Here is a 17,454-nt window from a genome sequence, read left to right as displayed (position 1 = left end):
CTGTTTTACAAAATTGATTTTATTACCTTCTTTTGATCCAGTTTTATCCAGTAAATGTAAAACAATTATGTGAGTCAGAGTAGGGTCATTTGGTTACTTCTAATCAATATATGTTTTCTTTTTGTCGTTTTGGTCGAGATCTGCTACCTTGAACACGACGATTTCGATCACTTATTCACGGTTTGTCCACAAAAGCGGAAATATGGTAAGACAGTTAATGTCAAACTTCTGTCAAAATCTGATTAAAAGTACAATCTTGTTTATAAATATGTAGTAAAAAATATTAGTATATTGTAAACATAGATGTTTATCTTTTCATATGGGTCAACTATTTTTATGATAATTTTAATATCCCTTTGATGGTAAACAAGGGTGCCGAGTGTTTCCTTGTTTATTCATTATTTTTGCGAATCTTTATTTTGCGAATAGTCATAGCTGTGACTAACTTTATGTTCCGTAAACATTTATACAACACATACATACTTGTATATATCATTACGTCATATAATCCATAAGAATTTATGTCAGAATATCTATAGGAGCATCCCTATATTAATGTAGACTCGCGCATTAACACAACTGAATTTCTATTGAACCACTTGCTGACAGTCACAGCATTTAATTTTATTTCATGTGTGTACTTTCGCACTGGAATAGAACTTAAAATCTGGAAAAAATTGGATAACTATGTGACAGAGCAAACTGTTGTCCAAATCTGTGACCATTTTCCGTCATTTACAGATCTAGCTTTTTGTAAACAAGCCAAGGTCACCACCTATAACTGTGACGAGGTCATATTTTTTTCATTTTCTTACTGTGTAATGTGCACACACTATTCTGTTTATCTTGTAATGTCTTATCTAATTTCTACAGTATTGTATCTTTTATATTTTTTAAGAGGAATTTTAGACATTTTATATGTATGATGGAAACGAATCTATATAGTTTATTCAGCCACTGGCTTTTCAATTACTATAAGAACATCAAAAATATTTTTTTCATGTGTTAAGTTTCTATATCATTATGTATAGCTGTACATGTACCACATCATAACACTATAATATTAAAGCTACATACATGTATACCGTTCTAACCGCTGTTAACCCGATCAAAAATCGTCTTAATTAAAAGTATACAGATATTTTTCAATGAAAGTATATTTTCAATTTACTTTCATAGACAGACAAATACACCTCATGTCGACTGATAGTTTCTGAGACCCATCTGAAGAATAGCTAGGATACACTATTTTGAGAAAAAGCTACAACTTAAACGGGCAAGCTCGGTCATTTGATGTAGAATGTACACCAAGGACCTCTTTTCATATTTTTCAGCTTTTTAAATCTTCAAGTCTGCAGCTGCGCAGAGCTAAGTAATTAATAAAGGCACTGTTCTGCAGTTGTATGCATAATTTGCATACAAAACAACACGTTAAACCTCATACATGTATCTACCGCTTTTCTTTTAACAGCAGTTTTGGTTTAAACAAGTCAGTTCAAGAACTGTTTGCATCTTGGTCCTCAAATTAAGGTGGCTCTATACACCACTTTTTGATGACGCAGTATGCAAAAAAGAAAATCTGGAAACATGCATTTCCGGTACTGGCTGATTTAAACTGAGGTGAATTGTATGGGAACCGCAATTTTGAAAAATTTGTTAAATGGATAGATTAATTTGATAATTGGAAAATTCATTACTTACAAGTAATGTGGTATGTGACACTTTCACGTTGTGTGGTATTATTTATCGAAATAAACAATAAAATCAAGTATAAATTTTTAAAGAGTTTCTTTAGCATCATCGATATGTTACACCGTAGCGCAGTGGGTTAGTGGGTTCACTACAAACCAGTAGATCATGAGTTCGATTCCCGTTGTGAACAACAAACTTTCCAAAAATTTCTTAAACGGATTTTTTGGTTGAATACCGTGAAAGAAAATTCTAAACAGGTGAAAATATTTCAATTATTATATACTTTAATGCACATTAATATTGACACCTAACGGGGGTGAGAGGGTTGCTTTGAATTTCTCTCAGGTTGGAATACATAAATCCTATTAGCCTAGTCAATGTTCCCCTTTATTTAGTTGACTTTAGTTTTGCACTAAAGCGAATATATTCACTTATACAGGGCAAAGTCTATAATGAAATATGCATGTATTTATCATTCCAACATTATATTTAGGAAATTTTCTTCAACTCAGAAATGAAAAGTCCCCAAGGTGTTTGGGCCTTGGGACTTAGGAACGATAACCCTTACATGAGGAACTTTCATACCTAATAAAATTTAAAATATTTTTTGTGTTTATTTGCAATTGTTTTCAATCAATTTTTTATTTCACATTTATTAAAATACATTTTCTTATAACATCAAGCAACTCTTTCAGATGATTTGTCAACAGAGTAAGAAAATATGAAAAAATATGTCTTGGGGAAATGCTAAAAAAAATTGCAATAATAACATTTTTGAATGTTAAGAAGTGTTATATATTTTTTTATGTGTCCGAAGGAAATATCCATCATATGACAAGATGATTTCTCTCAATTTGTTGATAGCTGTCTTTTTAAAAAATATTTTACAAAAACACGAAAAAACATTAAAAAATTCTTTAAAAATACCTATAGTATCCCTATCGTCATTTTAATATTTGATAAGTATATGTTTTGTGGTCTTCTATTGAAAATTGGAATAAACTGTGGGTGTATAGAGCCACCTTAATGTACAAAATGGCCAAACATACCCCTTAAACACGGCATATATATACTAGCTTTAATATTGCGTTAAATTTTTTTCACATAAGAAAACACACTACGCAGGTCGAGATTTTCAGCACCTTGACAGGTTTTTCTTTCGTGAATTCCTTCTTTTTTCTATATATTATTCGGTGCAGGGTTTTTTTTCAGTATCGAAGATCCGGTTTCTTTATACTTTTCGTTCCCTTATCAAAACACATTATTTATCTCTAGTCGAGCACTCTTTTGTCAAGGCCCACGCCTCCCCATGTGTAAATGGACAAACTTTATTTGTTACATCCCGGAAATACATGTAACTACAAGAGTTATCATTTAATTATGCCTTTTTAGTTCAAATCAAATTTTAAAGGGGTGTAATAAAAGAAGCTTAAATCATAATGAAAAGAAAAATGTAAAATCATGCTGTACATAGATATGACGTTATGAATATGATCACCTTTTTTGAAATTGTTGCAAAAATTGAGCGTTTTCTGTTCGTTTTTCGACCAGAAAACATTGTGCGCATTCCTGCAAGCTCCATGTTTTGCTATGATTTGTATTGTAATTTTATAAGCAGATCATACATATTATACAATTTGACAGTTGGTAAAAATCGGGCATATATTTGGTCTCTCCAAATATATATGTAATTCTTTTCTCTAATTATTACAACAGTATTCCCTTTACCCTTTTACATGTATTTCAAAATCTATAAAGTTCATTTTTTTTCCATGCATACGTGCGTTTACAAGTAGACTATATAACGTTAGCTAGGTCATGCTGTGGTGTATTTCCTCGTTGGCCAGTTCGTTATTCTAATTAACAAGGTACACATTTATACACTTCCGCAATTCTCTCTTTTTTCCCTGGGGCACAAGACGCGAACGTGCTCCCGTGTCTTAATTTTTTTCTGTACCACATTGCATACATATATAACTCCTGCATCACTTGTCTATTCATGAGAAAATTACAACAATGCTTTTATTCTATTGTGTTTATATATTCATGTGGGCTAAAATGAGTTAATTACAGCAAGCATAAAAAATCATCAATTACAGCAAGGGAAAAAATATATTTTATTTCAGCCTAGTTGGTTGCAGGTAAAGAGAACGGGACGAGTTGTCTTGCTCGTTGGTGCTTTCAGATTACCTCGCCCTTTCCGTAGCTTACCAGGACTAAATATCCGAGATAATCCGAATGCATAGAGTCACATGATATTGTTTTCACTTTACTTTCACTTTAGACGGTTGGTATATGTTCTGTATTTTGGAAAGCTATTCAGTAGTACGATTTAGAATATGCTAAGAGAATAAACCTCGAACGAAACCAAAAAGTATTAAATTAAATCAATACTGAAGTAAGCTAAAAAAAAAAAAAGTCTGAGTGGATATTTGATATTTATGACAAGACCAGCGGAAGACATGTTCGCGATTACGTATTATATGATTATGCATTCAGTGAGTAATGTTGGAAATCATTGAGGCCTATGCAGTAGTATATTATCAGCCTGATTTACAAGAAAGATTTTCCATCGAAAAAAAACTTACAAGTAACTAATGTTTATTTATTTAATTATAATATCTGCTTTTTATTTATAGGCATGATATTGTACATATGGGACATCTTTTGTCCCCGCTCAACCAATCCATAAATGATCATATATTTTGGGTGTTGAAAGAGACATTCAGGAAATTGCCCTCATTTGATATTTTTGCTCTGCCTATTTGAGAAAAAAACTTAGCTGCGAGGGTTAATTTTGATAAGGTATATCAAACAGTTATTCTTCATGTTCATTGACATATGATATGTTGATTGAAAATACTAACTTTTACTATTGCATAAAAAAGGTCAGTGTTGTGCAACACTGATTGACCATGTATTTCTTCATCGTTGTGTAAACTGTATCAACAAATGTACATTGTGTTTTTACTGTAGGGTTTCAATGTACTAGAAAGGTAACCCGGCCAGCATTTAAAGTATTGTTCAAAGCTTCAGATTTTAATTATATAGAAAGAAACCTTTTCATTAATTAAGCTCATGTTTTAGTCTTTTAAACCTGTTTTATTTTTTATCTGTTTGCCCTCATATTCAGTGGGCATTAAAAAAAAAAATTAGGTTCTTTTAAAAATAGAAAATAGTTTAACCTATTTAGAATCAGCTGTGATAGGTTGAATTCAGTAGATACCGGAGCAAAATCTTTTTATTTAGAGTGATTAAAAACTTTGTACACATGTTTAAATTAAAATAAGTCATTTAAAATATGTTTTATGTTATCTTTAGATTGTTTCAGATTATATTGTATGAGGCATTTACAACTTTGAATGTACATGTAATTGTTCTGTTTTATAGTGAGTACATTTATAATTGAAGTACATACAGTTACTCAGACAATAAGAATTCCCTTTTTTTTTCAGACCAGCCATGTGCCTCAAAGGCCTATCCTATTTGCCTGTGACCACAATTATTCTAACCCTTGGAACATTCATCTTATCTTACATATTAGCTGTTCTCAAGAAAGATGTCAATGCATATTTTCCATATATAAGGTAAGGTATTTGCATTGTTTATATAATTTATAATTGTTCTAATGCATAATTTAGAAGAGGAGTGATTTAATTAAAAGTGAGGAAAATGAATATTATACGCACTTCAGAGAACTTTCAACACAGCATCTATTTATTAAAAAGTTAAATTGATCTATCACATTTGCATTGTATTATCTGTTAATGTCTGATTGACTGGTAACTGTAATGATGAAATTTATTTTCCACAGTGATACAGGAACAAAAGTTCCAGAGAGTTGTGTATTTGGTCAACTTTTAAATATGGCCTCGGCAATTTGTAAGATAGTTAATTTATATATTAGAATCAATCCAATTTAAAATTTGTAATTTTAATACATTAGCACAGAAATTTTAATTTAATTTCATGTCATGCATCTATTTAAGCCATCTGTACACTGTATGTTCGCTACAAACTGGTGAAGAGTATTGTCCAGCCAGAAGACGATTCCATCTTGAAGCTCAACAAGCATGCCTTCTTTTGGGGGATACTCTCTCCTCTAGGTCTTAGTTTAGTCGCAAATTTTCAGGTACATTGATTTATTTATTGATGAGCTTAAAGAGCAGTTTTCTTGTTAGCTCACCTGAGCCAAAGGCTCAAGTGAGCTTTTCTGATCACAATTTGTCCGTTGTCTGTCGTCGTTGTCGTTGTCCTCGTAAACTTTTCACATTTTCATCTTCTTCTCAAGAACCACTGGGCAGATTTCAACCAAATTTGGCACAAAGCACCACTAGGTGAAGGGGATTCAAGTTTGTTCAAATGAAGGGCCACGCCCTCTTTAAAGGGGAGATAATTGAGAATTATTGAAAATTTGTTGGTATTTTTCAAAAATCTTCATCTCAAAAACTATTCGGCCTGAAAAGCTTAAAGTTGTGTGGAGGCATCCTCAGATAGTGTAGATTCAAGTTTGTTTAAATCATGGTCTACAGGGGTAGGGTGGGGCCACAATGGGGGGATTAAGTTTTACATAGGAATATATAGAGAAAATCTTTAAAAATCTTCTTCTCAAAAACTTTTAGGCCAGAAAAGCTCAAATTAAAATGGAAGCATCCTCAGATAGTGTAGATTCAAGATTGTTCAAATCATAGTCCCTGGGGGTAGTGTGGGGCCACAATTGGGGGATCAGGTTTTACATAGGAATATATAGAGAAAATCTTTAAAAATCTTCTTCTCAAAAACTATTAGGCCAGGAAAGCTCAAATTAAAATGGAAGCATCCTCAGGTAGTGTAGATTCAAGTTTGTTCAAATCATGGTCCCTGGGGGTAGGGAGGGGCCACAAGAGGGGGATCAAGTTTTACATAGGAATATATAGAGAAAATCTTTAAAAATCTTCTTCTCAAACACTATTAGGCCAGGAAAGCTCAAATTTGAGTGGAAGCATCCTCAGATAGTGTAGATTCAAGTTTGTTCAAATCATGGTCCCCGGGGGTAGGGTGGGGCCACAATAGGGGGATCAAGTTTTACATAGGAGTATAAATTAGAGAAAATCTTTAAAAAAAATTTCTTCTAAAAACAATTTGGCCAAGAAAGCTCAAATTGGCGTGTAACCATCCTCAGATAATGTAGATTCAAGTTTGTTCCAATCATGGTCCCTTTGGGGTAGGGTGGGGCCACAATGGGGGATAAATTTTTATATATAGAGAAAATCTTTAAAAATCTTCTTCTCAAAAACTATTAGGCCAGGAAAGCCCAAATTTGAGTGGAAGCATCCCCAGATCATATAGATTCAAGTTTGTTTGAATTATAGTCCAGGGGTTATGGTGAGGCCACAATGGGGGATGACTTTTTACATAGGAATATATAGAGAGAATCTTTAAAAATCTTCTTTTTAAAGACTATTTGGCCAGAAAAAGCTTAAACTTGTGTAGAGGCATCCTCGAGTAGTGTAAATTCAAGTTTGCAAAATCACAGTCCCTAGTGGTAGGGCGGGGCTGTGATGGCGGTTTGAATTTTTACATAGGAATATATAGAGAAAATCTTTAAAAATATTCTGGGAAAGTTTTCGGTCCAAAACTCAGTACTTAGTGTGAAAGCACAGGTTATGCAGATTAAAGTTTGATGAAACCATGAATCCCTAGAGAAAAGTGGGGCCACGAAATGGGGGGGGGGTACTGTTGTTTTATCAATATTCGTTGAATACCAATTTTCGTGGATTTCGTTGTTAAGTTGATCCATGAAATTAAATGTTCATTGAAATTCACTTTCAACAAACATTTTGTATTGATAGGATCATTGGCCACGAAATTATGTATCCTTGAAATTGTGGTTTTCAGAAAATCCACGAAAATTGATACCCACAAACGAAAATTAATGAAACCACAGTATATAGGAATAGAGAAAAATCTTCTTACAGCTAGGTACAACAACAAAAAGGGCTTGGTATTTACCAAAAAAAGAGGTGGATAAAAATTGGCAGATTTTCAACTTTTTTTTAGCAAGATCTATTGAACTTAGTTGCCAAGATATTTTGATACTGTAATGCTAATTTGATCAGAATATTAAGGCAATTGTTGCTCAGGTGAGCAATGTGGCTCCTGGGCCTCTTGTTATCTATAGATCTCAATATTAAAACCTCAAAAATGATTGTCAGATAGTTCAGGATAACCAAGGAGAAATTAACACTTTGATGCTACCAATTGATTTAAAAATAAAAATCACATTTAAACAAGGACTTTTGGCATTTCATATATTTTCTTTTTAAGTATAATTGTAAACCAGTGATAAAGATGGTTATATTGACTAAATGACTAAGCCTGCCTATGTTAGATATATTCATCAATTATATGAGATTTTGAATGACTTGGCAAATAAGTAATTGCTGTGTAATGTAACATTGGAGATTTTTACAAAGTTTTCTTAAATGTGAATGAAAGTTAGTGTATCTGTATTTATCTGTGGAGATCATGGCTTGCATTAATTACATTTTTTTAAATGTTTCAGGAAACGTCTGTTGAGATTGTCCATGTAATTGGAGCAACCATGGTGCTGGGATTTGGGGTTGTGTATGAGTTTCTCCAAACAGCCATTTCTTTCCAAATGCACCCTTCCTACAATGGCCTAAGGATCTGTAAAGTCAGGCTGGTGATAAGCATAATATCTGTGATAGGCTTCCTAACAAGTAAGAGGATACATTCCTTATATGTTAAATTCCTGACTCATATTCTGAAGCAAGTTTACTTAGACTAAGATATATAAGGACCTAAGGAGCAGAGTAGAGCATGCATGTACCTAAGATTACCTTTATAAGGAGGTTTACCCTCTCCCATAAGTAAAAAAGTATCCTACTCAAAACAGTTTTTATAAGCAATCCCATCATAGTTATTTTTTTTCAATCCAGTAGTTCACAGATCAATTTTCCATTTTATATTTTGCATGATTTTGACACCCCAAAATAGTCTTAAGTTCATGCTGGCATGATGGTAGTGAACATTGCAATTAATTCATAACCTGTATTAGTGGGTTGATTCTGCTATGATTGCTACCTTCATAACCAAAATGAAACCTCAAAGGAAGCATGTTATTGTTTCTTACATGTATATGCTATGGTTACATGTTGAGAAAAATGCTTCGATCTCATGACCACAGAATAAGAAATGTTACAATAAAGATATTTTGAAATCAGAACCAACAACTCCACAAATAATGTAATTCTAGATAATGTTTACAAATCCGTTGTCAAAAGAAGATATAGTACTATTATTCATAATTATTTTCTATTCCTTTTGACTTTTGGATTATACACATCAAATTCCACTCACATATAATACTCTCTAATATTATTGTTGAATGTAAATAAGTAAGTAAAATAGTTATTTTGGTTTGTGCACAACAGGTGCCCAGTATTAGTGTCTGTAAGTATCTTAGGACTACAATAGGACAGGCGGTAGAAATATACACTATAGTGTCCCCCTGGGATTAAATCCTTGTATCAATGGTGTCATTCCATAGAAAGACCTAAAGTGATTAAATGTATGAAGTATTTGGAGAGATTAAAGGCCTAATGCTCTTTAAGCATTTATGATTATGTGAAAAATAATCATTGGTTATCTGTACCAAATTACCTGTCTAACTTAAACCTCATGCAGGGAAAAGTAAGTCCATGGCCAGACTAATCTGCTATACAACAGTTCAGAAACCAAGCGATTTATCGCCCATCTCTTTACTTGTTTTTGATTAATTCTGCTTTAGTGACGATTTCCAAAAGAAATCTAAATTATTGTAGAAAGTGCTGAAAGTATTTTTTTTTCAAGTCAGAGTTATCTTCCATACTGGAGGGTTGTTGTACCTGAAAGGGAAAAAAATAAAGGAAGTGTTATTCTTAGTGTTAACTTCTAATTTACAAGAATGTCCGATTCATTGTAGTGTGTTTTGTCTGTTCACCATGGTCATGTACTATTGGTTTCATACATATATGTATATATTATCTACCAGGGGCTCTAAAGGTTCCCGACCATGCCGTTCTTTAAAATACATATCACCCAAAGACATGTTGTCTAGCTGAACATTTAACCTTCATTGAACTGTCAGTACGGGACTTTGTCTGACCTGTGGTGTTTTATTATCGTTGATCAACCAGGGAAACCAAATTATAAACACGTAACAGTCATGTCCACTAATCCACTAATGTCAGAAATAAATTGGGGATATATGAGCAAGTAATATCGCGGGGGTGTCCAAGATCGATAAAAGGGTCAAGATATTTTTAAGTAGGAACTGTCTTGACTACAACCACTGTCAGGTGTGCCATGTTCTTCGAAATTTTCGGAGGATGCTCAGAATAATTTGCTTTCCAGAGAAGAGATGACAAAGGGTAGGCAACTCTGTAGCATGGATCTGTATCTGCCGCCACCGCCACCCCGAATACAGAATATGATTGACATGTACAGCGATTTTTGTTTATAAATTAAACTTTAAATTTATTGATTTTTAAACTGCTTTCGAAAATTATTAAATATATACATTTATATAATTTTTTTTATTCTCGTTATTTTTTACGATATTCTATTTTAGTCAACTGTCTAATTTGGACAGTTGCTTATCACGACATACATGGTCTGTGTGTCCCTTTACAGCCCCTTTACACTCAAGTATGCACACATGGAAAGTTGGTCCAATCAGTTTAGATTTGGATTGCGAATTTTATGTTCCATATTTTGCATTTACTGAAACACAGAAGTTTTTATGGTGTTTACCGGGCTAAACATACTCACCTTTGAATGAGCTTACAGTACGTAATCGATTTCCTAGAAAGATCACGTCAGTGTTTACGCAGAAATTTCATGTGATTTTAAGTGACAATGATAAATGTTTTGTTCATGAAAAACAGCAAGATTTGTAACGCGTAATAATTTTTGAAACAAAAAACCATCTTAAATTGCAATTTCAGTCGGAAAAATAAGTAGACATTTATCTGTGTAATGAAATCAATTGTCTACAAACGCTCTGAGAAGTTGTATGCGCTGTGGCAACGCACAGGAACGGGAAATGAGAAATGGCGATCCCTGTAGGTAACATACCGGATGGCGAGCTGCACTCCTCCTCTCGACGTACTTTGCTTTGTGAACGCTAGCTCATTACGAACTAGGTCTAATATATATTATATAATACGTACAATGTATAAGAGAAACCATAAAGAAGAAATTAGGTTTATTATTCTTTTTTTTTTAGGGGGGGGGGGGGGGTGTCATGATGATGCCCACACCTTTTGTGCGCAATCGCTGCGTAGATGATTTAACTATCTTTTCCAGATGGTTGTCAATACATGAAAAGCCCATTTGTATACTTTCTTTGCGATTTCTAAACAAATCGAGAAGTCCATAAAATTTCGATATTCTGAGAGAGAAGATTTATAATGTATTTGTTTTGCGATGAGAATGTTTTCAATATTGCCACATTTTGTGACGATCTGTCAAAGAACGCAAACCGGGATTTTGCTGATTATTATCCCAACAACCTTTGCACACATTCAACATTTAAACTTTGAAAATATTGGGAAGTTTTCAGTGTTTCCGCTCTCTAACTTTTGAAGGGATGCATATATATAAAGCTGATATTCTTTATGTAGGTTATTTAAAACAATAAAATACAGATCAAATTCGAATTTAGTTCCGGTTCGATGATTTTTGACAGAGTTCTGCCTCTTGAACTTTAATAGAGAAAAATAGGAATTTCGTAGTTTCCGCTATCTAACTTTTGAAGTGATGCATATGTAAAAGAAAGTGAGCACACAAGATGGTAAGTTTGCAGGAATCCTCGACACGAATCAATTGGGATTTAAATGTCTATAACCTCGAAAGGCTATGTACAGGTTTCAACAGAAATATATTATGTTGAGTGTCGAAGTACATGGCTATTCCGGTTATTAAAAAAACTCACAAGCTTTCAAAAAATGGCAATGAGAGGTAAACCGATAACTAGTTGGAAATGTTAATGCAAACATATTTTAATGAAGTTATATGGTGTATATCCTAAAAAACTAGTAATAAGAACAGAAAATAGTGTTCATACAGCAGATCTAGAAATCAATAACAACAAATTAAAATATACCGGTATACTATAATTCAACATCATGTTATAATAACAAACATTTAAAACAAAAAAGTTTATTTTTTTTAAAAAGACCACCAGTTGGATTTGAACCCAAAACACTGAATGTTTGTATTCACTAATCCAGGACGAAACCACTGAGCCATGCGAGACTTGTCAATTTGCTGTATAAAGTACTGTTTGAAACAGCATTGTCATATTGTCAAAATTGTCAAAATTATTTGATGAAATTTTCACTCTCCTTGTGCGCCCAGATTCCTGCCGAATGTACATCTTAAGCGCCCACATTCTTTATATTTCATTTAAGGTTAATTTTTTTTTTAGAATACAGGTTCCAGCGATGATTTTTAACAGAGGTATGCCTCTTGAACTTAAAAGAATTTTCAGGGATTGATAACTTATTCTGCGGGGGCGTTCGTAGCGTTACGACACATCTACATGTGGTGGGTTTTTATTTATTATTTTTTTCTTTATTACTTTAATTTTTTGGCGACGTTTGTTCGTTCTTTGAAAGACCGCTTACATTTGCGATCATGGCTTTAGAAAGTTTTAGATAGAGTCAAAACTTTGATGAGACTGTGCATATTGTGGACACATCTATTAAATTACTGAGAGATCACGACGAAGATTACATGGACAACTGTTAAAAAACTGTTGAGGGATGTGGATAATTTTTCAACGCTCAGCAGCTATTAACTGTCCGCCGCCTCAGTGAAAAAAAAATCAGATAAAATCTAAGAAGTTGATATCTGCGATTTGTCAGATTGATTTGACATGATTAGTACCAGTAATTTTGTTACATGTACTAGAATGTATAGGTATCAGTCGTCTACATTTTGTATTATTGATATATTTTAACCGATTCTTCTTTCTGTTACACAACATTAAACGATGTTTTATTGTACCACATATTTTAAGATATGAAATTTTATGTTCAATTCAATTCCCACCAATGAATGTTCCATGTGCTTTTACTGATAACAAAATGGCCTTTTTATTTTTGATATGCTGAGTTTGTCACGCTGAATGAACTATGCGCTTTATGTGTGGGGTGGTGATTTTTTAAGAGTTTCTAATAATTCTTATTAAGATAAATGATAAATTTAATGTAGATTCGAGTTTTAAATAGATGTTTGTAATAACAGCACTCAGATCAGTCTACGGGCGGACAAATTATCAAAGATTGCTGGTGCGACCGATATTTGATTTATTTTTTATTTTTGATAATATAAATATAGTTATTAGAAACTTATAGAATTCTGAACATTGTTTTTACACCAAATCCTGTGACACACAACAAGTATGTGAATGTTTTATATCAGTGACACTTATAATTGAAATGCAAAGAATGGGTTACATTAGTATAAGTTTTTTGAGCCTCTAGGAACACTTGATAAGACTATTTTCTAATCCAATTTCTCCCCTGTTTCCGTTCATTTCTCTAAAGAAAAAACCGAATTCAGATATACGTTGAACCTAATTTGAAGCAACGCGCTCATATATCAGGTATCCTTATAGTTGTGCACAGTTACTTCCATATATGTTTGTGGAAGTAATCATTTAAGAAATAGAATAACATACCCGGCTGTATTTTTCTGTTTTATTTGCCACCTTTGCACCTGCAAGAACCACCACAGAAACCATTTTGTTAGAAGGCTGGATGTTAATCCAATTACCCATCCAATCTATCTTAAGTTTTGTAAATGATTATTTTCTGTATACTATATAGCTGCAGGTCTGTAGCTCCCGGTCAAAAAAAAAAATCGGATGGACGACCTCCGTCCGAATTTTTTCAGACCAGGAGCTACAGACCTGCAGCTATATACCATATAAGTTAGTAAAGAAAAAATTCCAAGTATATATATCCTATTGTATTTAAGGTTTAAAATCTGAATATTTTCAATAACTTTGTATAGATCTCTCCGTCCGAAGGAAATTAGTCTAGTGTCTTAACATGACATCAACCATTCATCCCTCTTAAGAAATACATGTAATTGTTGTTTACGACGAAAATTCACCCAAAATTTAGTATGGTCCCTTAATTTGTTCTAGGCACGGCAAGTGCTGTGGTATCAAGGATCCAAGGCCACCCCGAGGATAAACTTCACTGGAAACCCACGGACGGAGTAAGTTGGCTAATACGCTTTTTTCAGTCCGGGAAGGGGAGATTTAACGTTGCTTTATGTGTAATGGAGTCTATTAAGGAGTCGTGCATCAGATGAGACGATAACATTGTCCAAATTGCTATTATAAAAATTGATCACTGCTCTGTAAAAAGATCAAATATGAATGTCTTGTAACTAGTTAAACGTTTGAACAATTCTACAAAAGTAGGTGTTGACCCCTATTAAATATAATAAGTTAACACTAATGATTGGTGATAAACTGAATAGATTAAAAAACATAGAGTACATATTTTGCATCGATAATAATCAAACGCTTTTGGTATATTATGAAATACATGTACAATACGTGATTTCCAGGGATTTGCAGCGCACATAACCAGTACAATATCGGAATGGGTTACCGCCCTGGCATTTATCGGCTTCTTCTTCACTTTCATCAGCGACTTCCGGAAACTAAATATAAACGTTGAAGCTCAGCTGCAGGTTCGTCATTTAGACGAACATTACGTGCCATATGATGACGTCAACGAGGAATCCCGGCTTCTCGTGTAATATATTGGTTGTTGCATGTATAAGAGTTCGAGATAAATCTCATTAAAGAGTCTATGTGCTTAAGCAATATGTATCATTTTACTTTGAATCAAGTTATTTTTTTTAAACTTGTTTGATCGAGATTCTGTTGTAGTCGTCAGTGATATCAATGTATTGTTAGATAAGTAGCGTATAAGTTTCCCCACAGGCTTCAAAGGGGAGATAATGTATATGAGGTGGATTTTTTAAAACGTTCTTTGCCAGACCTGAATGACCAGCATTATTAAAACTTTTTGCGGAAAGTTTCTTTTTTCAGTTTTTGTAAAGGACAGTATACTATTTATACTATAAAACATAGATGAAGTATGTTTTGAGAATATGTTTTCTATGTTAGAGATTAGTTATGGTATGGATCGCATTGAGGATTCATCGTTGATTAAAGTAAAACATATTTAAAAACATATATAAAATAATAATCATTCTTTTAATTTTTTTTTAAAAGTATTATTTGACTTCTTAATACTTAATTTTTGAAATTAAAAAGAGGTAAAATTGGGAAAACTCAGCCTGTTTCGAATCCGTAGGAGAAGACGGTGATTTTTCAGGTTAGCGATATGGCCCTATGGCCTCAAGTTTAAAGCCAGTGAATGTTTTTTATTCCATGTCTCTCTGAATCTCCATCTTTTATACTGTATTTTCTTTTCTTTTCTTATCTCTCTTTTACTGTGGACATTTCATTTCTACTTTTAAGGAGGTTTTCAATCTGTTTTACTTGAATCTGTTGTGTTGGATTTAGTATTACTTACATATACATATAATTACCGTACATTTCAAACTGTTTTTGTTTATTGTTGATCAGTAAATTACTTGTGCATTATTACTTGAATTGTATTTTGTTACTATAAATACAAAGAGTTTATGTGATTGCTTCCTTTTTGAGGCATTGTTGAATTTCAATATTTATATATGTATGCTGTTATAACTCTGTGTTGTATAGTATCAAAATCATCAAATTTATTCATAATGAAACATGGAGTAACCATGGTCGAATGACATTGCTATTTAATTAACCAAATATGAGCAGATTTTGCAGATTTCCCAACATTAAAGATTTTAAGAGTAATTTTTTATCTGTCGTTGTAGTGCAGCTTCGAATATCTAATTCCGCCATGATTGTCTCAATGCCAAATGCTTGCTTGTAAACAAAAAAAAATAAAAGATTTCAATTATAATTCATTGTTTTTCTCTGTAAATATTTTCAGTTGTACATATTTTCCAAAATTTTTAGCCCAAAATCAATTGCTGAACTAAGAGAGGTAAATCTGAAACGCTACTTGTTTCTATATCGCATTGTCCTTTATGATGAAAGATTTTCTTTTTTACAAAATCGAACATTCACTATTAATAAGTGATGGAATAATTCATTAAATTTGACCATCTTATTTTTGCCAGGTCAAGGTCATTATCGCTTCTCTCAGAAAAGTGTATAATAGCTGGGTATAAAACACCTTCTTCTGTTTCAAAACAATATATACTAGTATACTTCTCTATACACAGCCAATTGTGCCTCACGTGAATTTCACGTGAAATGAGCTTCACGTGAATTTCACGTTAAGCTTCACGTGAAATACACGTGAATTTCACGTGAATTTCGCGTTAAGTGAATTTCACGTGAATGTGTTTCACGTGAATTTAACGTGAAAATTTCACACATTTTTCACTAAAATTTCACGTGAAAACAGTTTCACGTGAAATTCACGTGAAAAATTTCATGTGAATTTCACGTGAAATTGTTTTCACATGAATTATTTTTCTTTTCCAAAAGCATGTTCACTTTTCTATTATAATTTCTTGTTTTGCTTTTATAATTGCTTTCAATATGCATCCTTTTTTAAGTACTGTCAATATTCGGAAAAATTAGACTGTTTATCATATTATTAAGAATGACTACCATACTTAATTCATTATTGTGAAAGGAATATACAACATGAAACAAGATCAAATTGGTAGCATCAAATTTGCATTTATTTATTTGGGTTTTTAACAACAATATGCATCAATTAGTACGCAAAAGACAAATATTTCTTTTAAATTTATGAAATATATGATGTATGTTTATCATGAAAAAATAACTTTTGAAATAAAGATACATAATAAGCCTTTTTTTGAAACTATCATTTGTATACTTTTTAGTATTTTTTAAAAATATACAACAATAAATTATATGACTAATACAAGTATAACAAATACTAATATTTTATTGGCACAAACACACTTACAATAATAGGCAAAGGCCTAAGATATGTATAAACAGAATATTGTTTACATAGATATATCATTATATTTCCCATTCACATAAGAGGAAAAAATTTCTGATAGATAACAGAATTTTCATCAATTTTTAGCAAATAAACCCCATATCTCACTACAAAAGAACTGGTGTTACTATATAGTCAAAAAGTTTTTCTAAAAGTTTACACAGGTTTTCTAGTCCAATTGTCTTCTTGATCTTATAGTAAGCTTTTCTGGTCTTTTCCATGAGAACTGCTGTAGCAAAGTTATAAACAGTACATTACATATTAAAGTTAAACCAAATGACAATATTTTGACACAGTTTGAAGTAAATTTCCATTATAAGTAAATTAATTTATCAATACAAGATTTCACATTTGAATTAAATAAAAGAACTTTTGATTTTTCAATATTGACCTGTAATTTTGATTTAGAACAATATGTTTCAAGGGTGAACTGTTTCAAGAATATTTAAACAGTTATGTAAACCCATTTTTGCTTTCAGGTAGTAATACAATATCATCATCATATAATAAAGAGTTTACATGTATAACAATAATAGAAATACAAACCTATTTAACATGTATAAAAAGAACAGAAATACAAACCTATTTTATAACAAGAATAGAAATACAAACTTATTTAGATTAGAAAAGGTGCTTT

The 17,454-nt window shown here is 32.4% G+C and overlaps 1 protein-coding gene across 6 annotated transcripts; it reads left to right on the top strand.

The window, feature by feature from the left end:
• Positions 1-180: 180 nt before the first annotated feature.
• Positions 181-15,731, top strand: LOC128165411 (DNA damage-regulated autophagy modulator protein 2-like). Of its 6 annotated transcripts, none has more exons than XM_052830215.1 (8): positions 3,979-4,090; positions 4,332-4,497; positions 5,148-5,279; positions 5,507-5,574; positions 5,682-5,824; positions 8,237-8,414; positions 13,895-13,968; positions 14,326-15,731. In XM_052830215.1, exons 3-8 carry the CDS (start codon positions 5,155-5,157, stop codon positions 14,518-14,520), a joined length of 783 nt encoding a protein of 260 aa, XP_052686175.1. In that variant the 5' UTR covers positions 3,979-4,090; positions 4,332-4,497; positions 5,148-5,154; the 3' UTR covers positions 14,521-15,731. The 6 variants fall into 6 exon arrangements, with proteins under 6 accessions (XP_052686262.1, XP_052685917.1, XP_052686344.1 ...); XM_052830133.1 differs by having other exon boundaries at positions 4,008-4,190; XM_052830302.1 differs by lacking the exons at positions 3,979-4,090; positions 4,332-4,497 and adding an exon at positions 181-205.
• The last annotated feature ends 1,723 nt before the right edge of the window (positions 15,732-17,454 follow it).

The sequence above is a fragment of the Crassostrea angulata genome, chromosome 1 (assembly GCF_025612915.1).
Source record: "Crassostrea angulata isolate pt1a10 chromosome 1, ASM2561291v2, whole genome shotgun sequence".
In the NCBI taxonomy this organism is placed as follows: Eukaryota; Metazoa; Mollusca; class Bivalvia; order Ostreida; family Ostreidae; genus Magallana; species Magallana angulata.
This window is presented reverse-complemented; position numbering and strand designations above follow the sequence as displayed.

Excerpts from the sequence above, each read along its gene's own strand:
- LOC128165411 (XM_052829957.1), top strand. The coding sequence starts at position 3,945 with ATGATATTGTTTTCACTTTACTTTCACTTTAGACG. Across the intron at positions 3,980-5,147 it reads CTTTACTTTCACTTTAGACG|ACCAGCCATGTGCCTCAAAG; the intron begins GTTGGTATATGT and ends TTTTTTTTTCAG. Across the intron at positions 5,825-8,236 it reads GTTTAGTCGCAAATTTTCAG|GAAACGTCTGTTGAGATTGT; the intron begins GTACATTGATTT and ends TAAATGTTTCAG.